This window comes from Plutella xylostella, chromosome 5, assembly GCF_932276165.1.
Source record: "Plutella xylostella chromosome 5, ilPluXylo3.1, whole genome shotgun sequence".
Lineage (NCBI taxonomy): Eukaryota > Metazoa > Arthropoda > Insecta > Lepidoptera > Plutellidae > Plutella > Plutella xylostella.
In genome coordinates, this window is record NC_063985.1 from 12,069,546 (window position 1) to 12,086,373 (window position 16,828).

The 16,828-nt window shown below is 36.4% G+C and overlaps 3 protein-coding genes across 3 annotated transcripts; 1 reads left to right on the top strand and 2 right to left on the bottom strand.

The window, feature by feature from the left end:
* Positions 1-9,411: 9,411 nt before the first annotated feature.
* Positions 9,412-9,948, bottom strand: LOC125491404. The gene has a single exon (XM_048633250.1). The coding sequence runs from the start codon at positions 9,946-9,948 to the stop codon at positions 9,412-9,414; it is 537 nt and encodes a 178-aa protein (XP_048489207.1).
* Positions 9,949-11,095: 1,147 nt separating this feature from the next.
* On the top strand, positions 11,096-14,066 carry LOC105386805 (30S ribosomal protein S11). The gene is made up of 4 exons (XM_048633418.1): positions 11,096-11,397; positions 11,512-11,743; positions 12,227-12,292; positions 13,906-14,066. The coding sequence occupies exons 1-4, from the start codon at positions 11,222-11,224 to the stop codon at positions 14,011-14,013; spliced, it is 582 nt and encodes a 193-aa protein (XP_048489375.1). The 5' UTR covers positions 11,096-11,221; the 3' UTR covers positions 14,014-14,066.
* A 61-nt stretch (positions 14,067-14,127) lies between these two features.
* LOC105391328 (proline-rich protein PRCC) lies at positions 14,128-16,707 on the bottom strand. Its single transcript, XM_038113022.2, has 6 exons — positions 16,536-16,707; positions 16,198-16,406; positions 15,672-15,722; positions 15,086-15,592; positions 14,568-14,783; positions 14,128-14,314 (listed from the first exon to the last, which is right to left on the bottom strand). Exons 1-6 carry the CDS (start codon positions 16,630-16,632, stop codon positions 14,228-14,230), a joined length of 1,167 nt encoding a protein of 388 aa, XP_037968950.2. The 5' UTR covers positions 16,633-16,707; the 3' UTR covers positions 14,128-14,227.
* Between the last annotated feature and the right edge of the window lie 121 nt (positions 16,708-16,828).

Here is a 16,828-nt window from a genome sequence, read left to right on the forward strand (position 1 = left end):
TCGATTTTAAAAAGGCCTTCGATACCCTCCGGCACGAGACGCTGCTTGAGGCGATGGCGGAGTGCGGGGTCAGCGGACCAATCAACAGCTGGTACCGTGAGTACCTACTGGAGCGCTCCTTCCGAGTTAGAGTGGGACAGGGGTACAGCGGGGCGCAGTCGGCCGCGGGGCGCGGGGTGCCGCAGGGCTCCGGCTGCGGCCCGCTGTGCTACCTGATGCACGTCAACAGCCTGTGCAACGTGATCCGCCATTGCTCATCGTACATGTTCGCGGACGACCTGTGCACGCTGCGGGCCGGCCGCGACATGGACGAGGTCACGCCTCTCGTGCAGGAGGATATCGACAATATCACCCGCTGGGCCCATGACAACGGCATTGTTATCAATTCAGATAAAACGAACCTAATTGTTATTCAATCTCCTTATTTATGTATTCCTAAGATTCCATGTAAATTGGTTGCACATGACTTCTCTTGTATTCATAGTAATGGTTCAAATTGTAATTGTCATATCCTCAATAAAGTACCTCATGTTAAATACCTCGGCATGTGTATAGATGAAAATATGGGTTGGATAGATCATGTAGACTACATTGTAAGCAAACTTCGTATATTGTTATGTAAATTCAACCAACTTAGCTATAAAGTTCCAAAATTTATGTTAAAAACTATTTACCTTTCATTGGTTGATTCTATTATTAGTTATGGTATTGATTGAGTGCTATGGTTCAACTTTTAAAACTCATATAGACAAAATTGAAACTTTACAAATCAGATTCTTAAAACTATTGGTAGACAAAAAAACTAAAGCCAAACTAAATCATGATTATAAAAAGCTTTTTAAAATATGCAAAATTCTTCCAGCATCGTTAAAATATAAACACAATGTAGCCGTAAGCAACCATAGCAGCCAGAACCATAAAATACTAAAACAGCACGGACTTAATACAAGATCCGCAGCCCAAGGAAAGTTTGAAACTACAAGGGTTAATAACTACTTTGGCGGAAGAATGCTAAAAAGACAGGTTCCTAGATTAATGAATGAAATGCCATCTCATATTAGACTCGAGAAGAATATAAATAAATTTTCAGTCATGTATAAAACTTACCTCTTAAACACTATCCAAAGTACCTAATTGCCTATAATGTATCAAAATTAACTTTATACCAGTATGTATATGTCATCAACATCTTAAATCTAAAACTCTAAAACTAAATGTTCCTGTTTAACTATAATGTAAGCTAGGTATATATAAATGTGCATATGTGCTACTAAGCTATGATAAATTTGTTATGTAGTGCGACTCCTTACCCACAGTCAAACCATATTAACATTTGGTTTTGTGGGATGTATGTAATATCATAAGTTGTTTTCTTTGAATAAAGATTTATTCTATTCTAAAAAAAAAAAAAAAAAATTTACCATTTTCATATACCTACAACTGGCATCATTAATTAATAATTATTAGATACTTTTATTTTGTGTGGATATTAAAAAGTAATTTTCACCCACCCAATGTGCCTCTACATTTATTTAAGTAGTTAGAATAACAACTACCAGTATTTTTTTCGGTATGCGGATAAAAAGAAATAGTTTATAATGAGAAAATTCTAATTTGAGACTAATAAGTACTTACATCTTCAAACTTTTAAATTGTATAACTTTATACAAGTTTAAATTTTATAACTTTACAAGTTAAACAAGAGCTGAATTTATAAATTAACATAAGATAAAAATAAAAAAGTAAAGAAAATTAATTAGCCCGTCGATGAAGCAATAAAATCAATAATCTTATCGTGAAATAACCTGCAGGGCAGAATACTTGACCTCCGTCGGTAAACAGAGCGACTGTCAGCGCAACTGGGTCAACCAATCACACGGGGTTAATTATTGTGCTTGTGCATTAAAACGGATTGCAGGAGACACTACGTTTCATTTAAGTATATACTCACTCACGAGTCACGAGTAATGAGAAAGTTCCACCTCCTCATGGCATATGACCGTTCCATGTCACTGGAACTTTTACACTGCTCCTGAATTATATATTATTGTCTATTATTTATAATTACTTATGTAACATAACTAACATCTCACATAACTATACAGAAGGATGCAAAAAGGCTAAGTGCCAATTTCTCCATAGTCGTTTATCTAACCATTTGAACTGATTTGAACACTTAGTGCCAATTTCTCCATAGTCGGTTATCTAACCGACAGTGATTGATTTATAAATTAAACGTCATCTCCATTTAAAAATTTTATGCTCTAACCGACTATGGAGAAATTGGCACTAAGTATAGTAAGCCCAAAACGTGTACATGGGTTGGGTACCATGGGAGTAGTACAAGGTTTTCAGGGTTGCAAATTTCAGAATATACTATACTAAAATAACCTAACAATATGAATATAATATATATGTATATCATATAAAAATCGTAGATTCAAGCGCTTTTGCTATGTAAATTTTTTATAGCGTCAATAATAACTATGTTATCTGTAGATGGCGCGTAGATATTACAGGCATGAATTATAATAAATATACTTTTTTGTTTCTATTCTTATTATTGTGAAGTGCTATTATATCTTAGGTTGCTGTCAGCTATTATTAGCTGGTCGGGGTTTTTGGTCAGGAAGCTTTATCAAAAAACTCACTTGCAAACGGCCGGTCATCGGTCAGTCTATTGTCAATGACTAAACATGTGCCCGGCACATGCGATGGATGCGAGCGTGCCGTCTTTAATTTGTTCCCATTGCATGTGCACACAGATACATTTATGTAGGGGAATTCGGACTGTCTAGTGTCTAGTCCGATATTTTTTTTAGCGGGCACATAATATGCCTGGGACGGGATACCTAACCTACACGAGGCTAGTTTATTTACATTGTGTTTAAGTAGCAGTGGCATAAAGCCTTCGATTTTCTGAAAATGGGTGGCAGTGGCCGCAAATACAGAACACACAAGCTGTAGAACAGCCCCTGTCGGATTACTACACCATTTTTATACCATCCTTTATATTAGGTACTCTATGTTTAAACAGGTTTACATTTTAATGGAGTTGTAAATAAGTACCTAAGAATGCGTAGGAGTTTCGACCAGTGCGGAGGCAGTTAGTGGACCAACACAATCGCTTTCCTATCCTTTCTCGAAACACGTTTTGTGAACTCTATAGATGACAGTTTTAGGGTGAGACTCTACATTCTTAGCTGCGTATAATAATAAAGTAGCGAAAAATGTTTATATGTGCGTAGGTATTCTATATTGTTTATATTGCGCTTTGATCAAAGTTGTAAGTATGGTAGCGGAGAAAATGTATATATACATGTATACAACTATACATGTATCCAGAAATGTAATTCATACTTCTAGTTCAACCTATGTATGGAGAAACTGAATGCGATGCTTCCGTTGCGTACGATATCGAAAGGTTTTTTTTATCCCCGAATTCCCACGGGAAAACTTTTTAAGGCGAAGCGAAGCGCGCGGGAACAGCTTGTATCGTATAAAACTCCTTCCCCCATAATTCATAATATAAAATGACCACAGGTGAAAAACATGTTAGCAATTTTACTATTAATTTATGCAGAAAACAATTTCCCGGCTGGACATCAAACTCGACACTTTAGTTGATTATAGGGTTTACTTTTTACGACCCTATCAGAGAGGATGTAGAACCTGTGTCATCTCGTTAACACAGTATCTTTTTAATTGACTTCTAAAAGAGAAGGAGGTACTCAATACGTCTACGTCTGTATGTTTTTTTTAGGTATGTTCATTGTTAACTGATATCTTTGCCATCTATCCCACGCTATATTGTCCCAACCGTGGTATTCTCTCGATATCCGCCTCAGCAGTTAGTCTTCCGCACATATACGTATATTAACAAGAACTTTCGCCACAGGTAATAATTGTTTTTGCCTGTAAATCATACACTTAAAATACTTAACTTGTGCTCAAACTGATTTTAAGTGCGTGAATTATGAATGAAAGCAATTAACACCGTTTGCCTCTATTCAATAAACATAGATATTTTATGAGGTTCTCGTACACCGTACAGAATAAGATTTATATTAAAAACAGTTCGCTTGATAATTACTTCGCTGTTAATTGCACACTACGATACGCTATATATATGTGGTACAGTTCGGTCCAAACAACTTGATAATTTGTACCCGTAATCCTGTACCTCCTGTAGGTTGGCTGGTAGAAAATGCTCTTAGCATTAAGCCCACCTTTTGTACATTTATTTTATATTTGTGCAATAAAGAATTAAATAATAATAATAATAATTCCAGTAGGCTGTGATTAACTTTTGTGCACTAGTCTGACACGGTACAAAAGTGCATTCGCTGCCAACTTCAGAACTACCAAGTTAAGGACCGGACTGAAGCAAAGCACCTAACCTAACAAAATTTGTAGTGATTGTGAGTATGGAACTATGGAAGGATAGATCTTCGTTACTCTTTCACGGGAAAACATCTGGACCAATTTTTATGAAATTTGGCATTCATGTACTAAGCAACAACATCTATAATTTAACACAAGGCAACGCAAAACTCGGGGACATCTTAGTTAATCATATTAAATTAATTATCTTTGCCTGTAAGTACCGAAACAAAAATATCTGTTGTTATTTACATTCAAAGGGGTAATACTTAATACTTAGGAGCTCCAATAAAATAAATCACTGGCAAGGAATACGCCCTGGAATGTTAATGGTACATTTATCAAAAGTTAAATAGTTAGGTTTTTTTTTCTTTTGAAGGGACGGACGTGCCGTTTAATACTGGATTGGGAATAGTTTGTTTTTAGATATAAATGAATATAGTCACCAATATTTTACTTCATCATTATCACCAGTCTATTAACTAGAATTAAGTAATAACTGTATATAACTTCTTAATTTAAGGTGTCTCTATATTCTGTCTACTTAATTATTTCATAATTCATTAACTTGTGGATAAACCAGGATACTGCTCAGCTAGCTTGTTGCATTATAGTGCAGGTAAAAATAAGTATGTATATGTATAATACTCACTACCTCAGTAAGATAGTTAGTTGATAGCTCTTTCCTGAACCTCTAAATTAATTATTGTTATATAATATTAATATTTATATAATAATATATATTATAGTTTATATATATATATAGGTATATATTATTTATATTATGTTTATTTATATATTCATAACTTATATATAGTTACGTATTTTATATTATATTTGGTAATTATTATTAAGTGACTTGTTTTAATTTTGTAGTAATAGTGTTGTTTTCTTTTTGCACACCTTATAATAAAATTTTCTTGCACCTCCTGTGGGTTGACTGGTAGAAAATGCTTGTAGCATTAAGTCCACCCTTTGTACACTTATTTTTATATTTGTGCAATAAAGGATTAAATAATAATAAATAATAATAATATAATAGACAATCTTCTCTCCTCTCAGCCTATATAGGTATATCACTTCACTATCAATATCTTTCCACACATAGCCATAGGTTTACTGGTAGTACTTAAATACTATTAGCATTAAGTTCGCCTTTGTACATTTTATGTGCAATATAAAATATAACATTACCTATAGGTACCTACTAATTACTAGTTCAATGAGCAATTACTACTTCAATGAGCAATTTCTTTCAATCATGTTTATTGGAAATGGCTATACAATTTATACATTAATGTATGTAATGTAGTGAGTGGGCTTTTCAGTTTGCTGTCTATGAAGGCTGTGTGTTTTGATTTAGATATTTTTTTATTGAAAATTATATTCTCTATAAGTAATACTTACGTGTAGTTTCAAGATAAGCATTAGTTACTTACTAATATTGCAGTCAAATTATCCCTATTTTTCGGGCAGTAGGTGTAAATGTGACGTAAACTAAGTCGGGGCCTGGTAGGTACTAGTTATTATTCTGTGGTCGGGGTCATGATCTGGGTCATTGCCCCGACACAGTGGCATATTGTAATTATAGGTAACAGCTCACTGCCAATGCATTTTAGATAGAATAATTAAGAAACGCACGCTTACACACTCACGGGCAATGAAAAAGTTCCATTCAAAAAATCACCAAATTACTTACATCTAAACAGTAAAAGCTAACTTAATGACGCCTTCTGCAATGTTTAAGTAAGTAAATTTTTTCGGCGCATCGGAATATAACCAAAGAAAAACGTACTAAATATTTTGAAAAAAATCCTATTCAATGTAAAAAAAAATTGGGGCCATTTGGTGTCTTCGTTTTGTGAAGTGGCACTGTTTCTTTGCACGTGAGTGTATTATTTAATTTCATATAAACACTCAAGCTATTATAGGGGTCGTAATAGAAATAAAGCCATTACTTATAAATTCACGAGCAATGAAATAGTTCCACTCGCAAAATTCCGACAACAAAAGGCCCCATTTTTTGCGAAATATAGCTGTCTGCAATATCAAAGAACATTTTTTTTAAGTAGCCATACTTGAACATTTAACACGTTTATATAGTTCAAGATTTAGCAGCACATTTTGTATGTTACCATATAAAAACGTACCTAAATATTATGTTATAATTGAAAATGAAGTGTTTTAAAAACTGGGGTCATTCGGTGTTGGCCTTTTGTAAGTGGAACTTTTTCATTACCCGTGAGTATTTGTTGGTATGCGATAATCATCATCATAAATAGTGAATATTTTAAACAAACAGTGATGTTTTTTCTGCGTCTGCGACTGCAGTGGCCGGATATTCGTCATGCGATAGTGATAGTGATATCAACTTTCCCGAAATTCCTTTTTTTATTGAGCTCCTGATAACAACCCTCTGTGCACCCTGCAGTAGAAGGTTAGGTACATACCTACGTTATTTTGACCGGAACCGCAGTTGTGTAAATGGCCGGAAAGGTCTTTGTTGACCGTACGGCAGCTGTACGGTAAAATAAATGATTAAACAAAGAAAGGAAAACCTATTAGCACCTAATTAGGTATTCAACTGAACTGTATAGCTCGGAGAATCGTCTCGATTTACGCGTATTCGGTAAATAATCGGATCGCAGAGAATTCTCGAGAACTATAAGGATCGAATAGCCAGTGCGATGGCATCGGCGGCGGCGGCCTGAGATTAGCAATATACGAAACAGATAGTGTGTCGCATACAAAAAAAAGCAAAAAAACTGTCCGCATTTTGTTTCAGTACTATTAAAACCGTGACCAATGAATAAAGTCGCAAATCTTCTAACCAAACAGTGATAGAAGTGGGGTGTTATATTAATCGAGATGTTTTTTGTACTGACACTCCATCTAGTACGCATTCTATTACCGTTGGCGGTAGCGGGAGTGGTGTTCGCCGAAATATCATGAACAGAGAAACAGAATATTTGATCTGAAAATGGAGAAGGTACCATGATTAGATTCCTTATTCGATCCATAAATGTATTATGTAGGAGTAACCTGACCACTTGATTTTAGGTAAGTACTCGTACATTGCTCTTGGTCTTGACTTACCTCTAGAATCTCTTAACAAAAGTTTTACGAAGACATGTAAGTAAGTAACTACAGTGGTACCAAAGGCTTTCTTTCCACAAAATTGAAATTAGGAATGTGACTGCCAAAACACGCAGCTGTCGAGCGCAATGAGCTCTTTATTTATCTAGTCTCGTTCTGAGTACGATGAGTCGATGACTAATAACGACAAATGGTAATGAATGAGTAATGAATGACCCAAGCAGGATCTAATGAGCATAGAAAAAGTAAAAGCTGGCGGTGGTGGTATATTAAACCGATAGATGCCAATAGTCCAGACAACTTGATATTTCTATAAATATTAATATTCGCCATCTTAAACGCACCGAACAGAACATCTTCGTTATTCCAGCAGCCAGAACAAACACGGATTATAATGATCCACTCAAGAAGATGTGTCGCCTTACCAATCAACTAAGTAAAAAACATAATGAATTTGACATCTTCGATAAAAGCACTGGTAAAATTAAAACATTCCTTAAGAAAGTCCTATAATATTGTATTTTTTTTTTGTGTCTAATTTATAACTTTTAGTTCATATCAACTTTTAGTTTATATCAACATAGCATAAAGCTCTGCTTCTATTAATTTCGTAATATGTTTGTGTCTACACGCCTTTTGGGTTAATATCTAGAAAAGTATTTAGAATTAAGTTACATATTTAAAATTGATGTTAACCTGTTGTGTAAACCTTAAAATAAAAATAAAATAAAAATAAAAATTTCTGAAGTTGGGCATGATTGCACTTTTGTGCTTTATCAAACTTAACAACTGTCAATGTTTGAAAGAATGAATAGGCTGTTTGTTATATTGTCAAGGTACAAAAGTGCATTCTCTGCCAACTTGATAACCACCAAGTTGTTTGAACCTATGTAGGTACTTTAATATTTGATCTCTTCATGAATTTCTAACACTAGCAAAGCAACATAGCGCTAAATTTCTCAAGTTTCACCTTATAATTCGAAAGTGCTAGCGGTCTCGCTTACCCAAAATCTGTGTCTAGAGTCTAGATAGATTTTAGACAATTTCCTATCATTACTCAGGCCGTTATGCGCAATTAGCCTCGATTATGCACAGTTATCGAATACATCAGGTAGGTTACCAACCTATCTATTAGTGATAGATGTAGCCGAAAAGTTTGCAAAACATTATAGGTACTTACTTAATATAGTCGCGTTAGATTCGGCCTTATAATAAAAACAACTAAGACTTAAACCGAAAACCGTCTCTTTAGTTAGATATACTTAGCCTTCATAAAACGCATCTCAAACGTAACATTGAAAACTTATAAGTACTTAACAATCTTCTTTTCCGTAGGGACTTATATTAACTATGTTCTAAAGTACGGTGGCCTGCGCCTAAAAGTATACAGACGGAGTTTTTAAAATAGCGATGCCTGATGATGAAGGGACCAGCTACATCTGTTATAAATCCGGGGACGTGTTGTGTGTGATATGTGTAGCAGTGGTGTTTATGTGGATGTGCTTGAGATCGCTATTTTAAAAACTCCGCCTGTATACTTTTAGGCGCAGGCCACCGTACATACTTAGTTATCGAATTCAAGAAGTAGGTAATTATGTAAGTACCTACTTATAAATAAATAAATAAATAAATAGTCATTTATTTCGGGTGTATAAAGCCCATATCAGAACATTACATCAATAATAAAATTATAAAATTAAAGTTAAAATTAAAATTAAAATTAGGTACATTCAGAAAGTAATTCTTTGTCAATTGTTATTATCTTTATAATTAAAATTATATAAACATACGTTTAAATATAAACATACAATAAAATCATATTTATTTAACATTTCCAGAGCGTTGCACCTTCAACCAATGTTGGTAGAATGGATGGTTAATGTTGTCACACAACGTGCTTAAGATCGCATTTGATGATCCACGTAATCGGTCCTAGAACGAAGCTATTTTTGTTCTTATAATAGCAAAGAAATCAGGGACTCTGGCCTCCGCGAACATGCCCGATGCACTGCAGAAACGAGGGAGCCTCATCAGTATCCGAAAGGCATCATTATACTGTACTCTCAGTACACTGAAAGCACGTTTCGTATAATGAAACCACAGCTGACTAGTATAAAGGCTCTGACAATAGGCTTTAAAGAGTGTTATTTTCACCTCGTTTGTGGCTCGTGCGAACCGGCGCGCGAGCATGTTGCAGCGCACGGCCAGAGCCCTGCGCTCGCGCTCTATGTCGGCCTCGTCACTCAGGTCTGACGACAGTATGTGGCCCAGATATTTAAACTTGTTTACAACCTGCACTGGCGAGCCCTTCAGAAATACTGGAGGCACCCGGTCTGGACCTCTCCCGGCCTTGAACACCATCATCTCTGTCTTCTTCTCATTGTACTTTAACCCATGGTCTTCGGCATAGCGAGCACATATGGCTAATAAACGTCTAAGAGCCTTGATGGAGGGACTGAGGAGCACCATATCATCAGCATAACTCAGGTTGTTGACACAGACTTATAAATCGAAGATGTATAATTGATTCTGCTGAAATTTCCCCAGTTGCGAATAACAAAATAATAATTTAGCGGTCTACAGCCGGCAGCCTCAGGCTTACCTAAAGCTGTTCTAAGTGGTAAAGTGACAAACGTCCGGACCTGCCTACTTTACTACCAATATGACAGTAGGGTAGTGTAAATAACTTTCAGATGAAGGTGAAAGCTTGCGACTAGACACAGCTTTACGAGCTTTAAGCTTACCTAACGTTAGATTATCTGGATGCGATAAGATAGGGAACGGTGTTAGGTATCGCTTAAGTCTCAGCAATACGTTAGGCAGATATCTACGTAACTAGATACCTTATACCATCATAGTGCTAAGTACCTACATATTTACTATGACTATGGTACCTACCTAGCAAAAGTTTACTTACAGGCATTTTTGGGTTCTTTATCATTAATTTGTTTAAATTAATTTGGAAGAAAAAATCATAAATGTCGCCAAAGTAATCTCAATGAATAGCGCTCATTTTGTATCAGGTTATCACAGAACCAATTTTCCATAGAAGTAAAGGCGCCGACACACTAGCGGACGCGGCTTACGGACGCGCCTGTCAGCCGTACAAGAAAAATGTGGCCGCGCCGTTCTCTATGCGTCAATAGCGCAGCCGTGCTTAAACGCTGATAACTTATTTATTTTGAGGCTCAAAAATTTAAGGTCAACCAACTCAGTTCTTTCAGAGACACCCCGTAGTCGGACTCTCCGACGTCTTTGTCGTTCAGCTTTCAGACGTCCTTGAGCGATCTGGCACGAACTGTCCCAATATACCGTGCACACTATCAGTAGCTAGCGGCTGACAGCCGCGTCCGCTAGTGTGTCGGCGCCTTAAAACGCACCTTCACCTTCAGCTGCGTACACACCGGGCCAACGAACGGCCAACGAACGCCAACGGTTATCCCAACGATGGATATTAACATACATAATACAGGGCAGATTGCAGAAACGAAGGCCAACGAAAAACGTTCGTTGGCGTTCGTTGGCCCGGTGTGTACGCGGCTTTCTAATCACACGCTTCTCACAGAGCATTTTCTACTGTCCGTCAAAGAACCACAGAATACTACCAATAATCTGTCAGACAATCCGTCATCTGTCAGTCCATACATCGCGTTTTGAGGTTATGTTATGAAAATAATACAGAGACAAATTTATAATTTTAACACCTAAAACTCTTTTTATCCTAAAACAAATAGCTATTATCATGCTTAGTGCTTTAAGAAACACTATTAACACTCCTGTCCGCAATGTTTTAAGGTTATTCCAAACCTCAGCACCACAGTCCATTGAAGACAAGAAATGGAATTACAAAAAGATACCAAAGGACGATGACGGGGTAGCGGGGGAAAAGATAGTGGACTTGGACTCGATGATTAAACAGTAAGTTATATGTATAAATTCATAAATCCTAATCAATATCTGTCGCAAAATTCCCTAACCATAATACTTAATTATTTCATAAATAATGATAAATTTACCCTTACAACATTACAGGAAACAAAACCTATTCCCAACACTAGAGTCAGACGACATGCTGTTCGACGGCACTCCGTACAAGCAGCTGGCCGTGGCCAATGTGCGGGTGACACACAACAACACCATCGTGAGCATCACCGACTCCGCCGGAGTCATCAAGATGATCCGCTCCTGCGGCATGGACGGCTTCAAGAACACTAAGAAGGGAACCAATATTGCTGCTCAAACTACCGCCTTCACTTTGGCTACTGTGAGTTGGTTAAATATCTTATTTGAATCTGGTGGATATTTCTGTATTACAGGCTAATATATTAAGGCCTTGTTCCACAATGTCTGGTTAGTGGCTACCTGTGAGATAAAATACATGCTGTCACTGTCAAAAAAATAATAACAGAAAGTGACAGCATGTATTTTATCTCACAGGTAGCCACTAACCAGACATTGTGGAACAGGGGCTAAGCCTTTTTGTGGTGTGTTTTTAGAAGGAATTGACATATAATACCAATGTATTTATCTTACAAATAGTTAACTGCATACATACCTTTAAACTATTTAATTGTTATACTACAAACTGAAGAAGATAGTTATGTTCACTACTAAGCATGCCACAAAATTAATTAAAATTAGCTTCTTGTAGCTGATTTACAGTTTGTGTCATCATGAGATCTAATTAGATACTTCTTCAAATTACTTACAATTGTAAATAACTCACCTACTCATAATATTATTTCAGAAAGCCATTGACAAAGGCTTCAGGACAGTGCGCGTGAAGGTGAGGGGCCTGGGACCAGGCAGATTGGTAAGTCAAACACTTTTTTTGCAATAACTATCTTATTAAATTTCTTATGTTTGGTAGTTAAAATACTTGGCCTCAAATTACATGGAGCATTGGAAGTCCTGTAGGAGCTGCAATGCACATCACTTATTTTCAGTCCATCTTTTATTTATTTATTTATTTAGGTATACAAAACGGTACATAGTTCATACATTAGTTGTAAACAAAATCATACAATCTGATCTAACTATGTTCCAAAGCATGTACACACAGATGCATTAACAAATTGTGCTTAACGTTAACTTTTAAATATTATATATAGACTTTATAAGTAGTTATGAAAGATTTCTGGTTAAGTCTGCCTTAAATTTGTGAATTCTTGGGTTGAATATGTCTATTTGTGTATTTTTCACCACCAGCTCATTATATGTTCTACACATTCTGACTAAAGGATTATAAAATGAAGTATTATTTATATAAGACCTCAACATAAAAGGAGCATAATTTCTGGTTCTACAAGATATGTTTATATTGAGGAAAGATAGCAGAGAAGGAGAGTCAATATATGCATGAATTATCTTGTAAAGGTAAATTAAATCCTGTTGTTTGCGACGTGTCTCTAATTTTGTCACTTTGAATTTTTGCAGTCGTTGTTCATAGCTATAAAGAGTACGATTAAACCCACTTCTGTAAGATATCACTTTTAAGCATTTCTTTTGTACTCTTTCGATGCTTTTACGATGCACTTCATAGAATGGAGACCATATGCAACTACCATATTCCAAAAGGCTTCTAACTAGTGTATAATAGAGATTTAACAGACTACTGGGCTTTTTGAAATCTTGTGACTGTCTTATAATAAAACCTAAAAGCTTATTGGCTCTAGTCGTTATATACTGATAATGAGTTCTAAAGGTTAATTGATCGTCAAAAATGATTCCTAAGTCCTTAACATTAGATTTTCGTTCTAGAGTGTGCCCAGACAACTCATAGTTATATAAGTATTTTTGTTTTTTGTTAGAAAAGCTAATTACCAAGCATTTCTTTATGTTAAGCGTCATCAAATTGTTGGAACACCATTTAAGAATCTTATTTAAATCATTTTGAAGTGATAAGCAATCATTAGCACATTTAACAGAGGAATATACTTTAAGATCATCGGCGTATAACAAGCACAAATTGGACAGACTCTCTATAAGATCATTTATAAAAAGGATAAATAGTAGAGGCCCTAGATGAGAGCCCCGCGGAACTCCCGAAGGAACGTGTCGTGGTGATGAGGAAAAACCCTTAATGGTAATTAATTGGCTTCGTTGGCTGAGATATGAGCTGATCCATCGGTATAAGTCCCCTTGAATACCGTATGAAGAGACTTTTTCACAAAGCAGTGTATGGTTAACACGATCAAATGCTTTGCTGAAGTCTGTATATATACTGTCTACTTGTCCCCTAGCAGCAAAGGCAGAGCAGAGATAATATTTGTAATCATCTTTTGCATAACATGCATTTACCTAATATGCATGGAGGCATTAGCACAATAATAACTAGTATCAGATAACGATAACAAGGCCAAGCTATGCATCCAGACAGATGAGTGGACAAGTGGACATTATTAATAACTCCATGTTTACTTCCAGGCTGCCATAAAAGGTCTGCAAATGGGAGGGCTGGACATAGTCTCGATCACCGACACCACCCGGGTGTCATGGAACCCCCCCCGGCCCAGGAAAGCAAAGAGATTGTAAATATAATGTACACTGTATTGTAATTTAGTCTTAGTAATAAATGTTTAAATGTTCATGTGTACTTTTAATTTCATTAGACCTATTGATTACTTAGGGGTATTTAAAAATAATGAGTAGGTATTAAAAGGTATATTTACTTACTATTTATTTACAATGATTACCTTATAAAAAACATATAATGGATACATGAATGATGATGAAACATAAATATGTACTAAAACCCGTATTTGGACTGTGTTTGTCGCTTGGACATCCTGTTGTTCGCCCATTGATTTTGAAGTTCCGCTTCATTGGCTTTGGCCTGAAAAATAACAAGCAACTTGAGTAAATTATAATAAGTATTGTAAGGGTCATATACAAATGTTCCAATTGAGAGCGCCACATACAGGCACTCTACCCCCTCCCAGAATAGGATAGTATCAATATTTTTTTAAAATACAATAGTGTATGTAGTAGTATGTACATTTGTTACTTTTACCATACAATAATACAACTGCATCAGAACCACTTTTTACTGTGAAGTTGCAGGAAACCCTAGTCCAAAACACACTTACCTGATGAGCCAAATACGTGATCTGGTGCTTCCTCTTCTGCTGGTTGGTGGGTTCATTGCCCTTCTTCTTGCTAGCCGAGACGCGCTTGGTGGTGTCGTCCATGAGTCCCTTGAGCAGCCACTCGCGGGAGTCGGCCAGCACCTCCTGTTGGTTCACGTCGACTAGCTGGATCTCCTCGCGCTTCTGCTTGCCTCGAGTGCCGCATAGTTGACGTATCTGCAGTGTGATTGGTGGGTTATGAATGAATGAGTGATTCTTTTAAAATCAGTCGTCTTTTGTTTCTGCTGAGGGACGTCAAGATGGATTTTGTATGTATTTCACTTAATTACGTTATTTATTGAGGCTTGCCAGTATTACTGAAGACCTTCTAGGTCAAGAGTTTCAAGCAATCCCGGGTGAGGCCTCTCATACAAATTTACATTAATATACAACAGCTGAATGAACTACATAGGACATTATCTTGTATGACTACTAAGTTAAGGTAAGATCAAAATATTTATTCAAAACTTTATACTTACAGCTTCCTCGTCTAAAGCCAACTCATTACTAGAGCTTTCCCCATTCACATTGCCTGCACTATAACTGCTAGCTGGCTCATCATAATAGCTACTTTCATCAGGCTGCAATTCCACATGATTTTCAACCTCATCCTGTTTGAAATAGGACTCTACATTCCTCACCTCCCTCTGAACAGGTGGGGGGTTATTCAGAACTTTGTCAATACTTTTTCCTGGATTTCCATCTATGTCTAATGGCAAGTCTGCTACAGGAAGCTCAACTGGCTTGTTTATTGAGAAGAAGTCATTTTGCTCCCCGTCATCATCATTGTCACTCTCATCAGAATATGCTATCCCTAATGTCTTAGCTTGTGCTGGTTTGGCCGGAGTGGGTAAAGTTGTTTTTTTCTTAACAGTTGACTTTTTGGGCTTCTGTGTTAACACATGTGGTATGAGAGATTTGGATGTTATGGTTGATGTCACTGCATTCTTTGGCTGAGGTAGCATACTGAGAAGGCCAGATTTTTTCTGAAATAAAAAAAAAATATGCAGTAGGTATGTATTTTTTTTATATTTCAGAAATTAAATCACATGCAGTAATACTTACCGTGCTGGCAGTTTTAGGTTTTGTAGGTGCAGCGTCTTCCACATCTTTGAACTGAAATGTAAAACAGTGCTTGGTGATTAATCAATCTACTTACCGAATCATAAAATTCATGGAAAAGAGTAACCTTGGGTCGACATAAGTGGCACTACATATATGTATTTAACTCCTACCCATAGTTGATCTACCATGGTTGCGGTTATGGGAAGCAGTAGCTACTGATCTTCATTATTGTGATAGGTAGGTAGACTGCTATTAAACATCACATAATATAAGCCTACATGGGCTACATCTACATGCTTATTTATCTATTGAATTTCACTTATTTTTGGATGGCTGTGTAAAACTCTAAGCTGCAGATTTAACAATACACCAATTAGGAATATTACCTGTCTTATAGTCAAACAAAAACAATAGTTCATCTTGGTGTATGCATTGGTGGTATCTCATTTGGTTATATCCCAGTGATCTTAACCAGCCTTGGCTGTCTTTGATAACAATCAGTATCTTTATCAAATTTCTAACTTACATCACTGAGGGAAGGCACTGTGATCCGAGCCTTAGGCTTCACAACATTCGCAGCCACCTCCTTCTTGTGCAGAAACTCATCATCCTCCTCCACCACTTCTGGTTTCTTACTTGATGGCCGAGGCAAGAGGTTGAACAAGCTGCGCCCTTCTTCTGAGCTTAAACCGTTCTCTGATGTTGTGTTGGCTATTGATGTGGATGTTGATGGTACTGGAACATTAAATGGTTTATTTAAATAATAATAATATTACCTTTACATTCAAGGTGTTACTGATTGAGGGCTAAAGTGAGCCGATCGTTGTACAGTTATTTGTGTTGGTTGTAATGAGCTGTTTTTACCATCTGCTTTGGGTATTATGGCTGCAATAGGTGCTGAATTGGTATCTTCATCTTCAAATTCACTGGAATCACTATTATCGTAAGCAACAAGGGCCATTGCAATGTTTTATTAAATTTTATTCACCAAACACAAAACAAGACGACCAAGTAGGTAATTTTTTTTATCTGTGTTGTGTTTGACATTGACAGATGTTTACCTGAGTGAAACTTATCTGTGATTTTTTTTTTTTGGTTATTTTTTTTCCTTTTCACGGAAAAGGCTAAGGGCATTATCCCATACCGCCTGGTCTTAT

Coding starts and splice junctions, on each gene's coding strand:
- LOC125491404 (XM_048633250.1), bottom strand. CDS start 9,948: ATGGTGCTCCTCAGTCCCTCCATCAAGGCTCTTAGACGTTTATTAGCC.
- LOC105386805 (XM_048633418.1), top strand. CDS start 11,222: ATGCTTAGTGCTTTAAGAAACACTATTAACACTCCTGTCCGCAATGTT. Junction 11,398..11,511: donor TTGGACTCGATGATTAAACA/GTAAGTTATATG, acceptor ACAACATTACAG/GAAACAAAACCTATTCCCAA. Junction 12,293..13,905: donor GCCTGGGACCAGGCAGATTG/GTAAGTCAAACA, acceptor GTTTACTTCCAG/GCTGCCATAAAAGGTCTGCA.
- LOC105391328 (XM_038113022.2), bottom strand. CDS start 16,632: ATGGCCCTTGTTGCTTACGATAATAGTGATTCCAGTGAATTTGAAGAT. Junction 15,723..16,197: donor CAGTGCCTTCCCTCAGTGAT/GTAAGTTAGAAA, acceptor TTTACATTTCAG/TTCAAAGATGTGGAAGACGC. Junction 14,784..15,085: donor TGGCTTTAGACGAGGAAGCT/GTAAGTATAAAG, acceptor ATCACACTGCAG/ATACGTCAACTATGCGGCAC.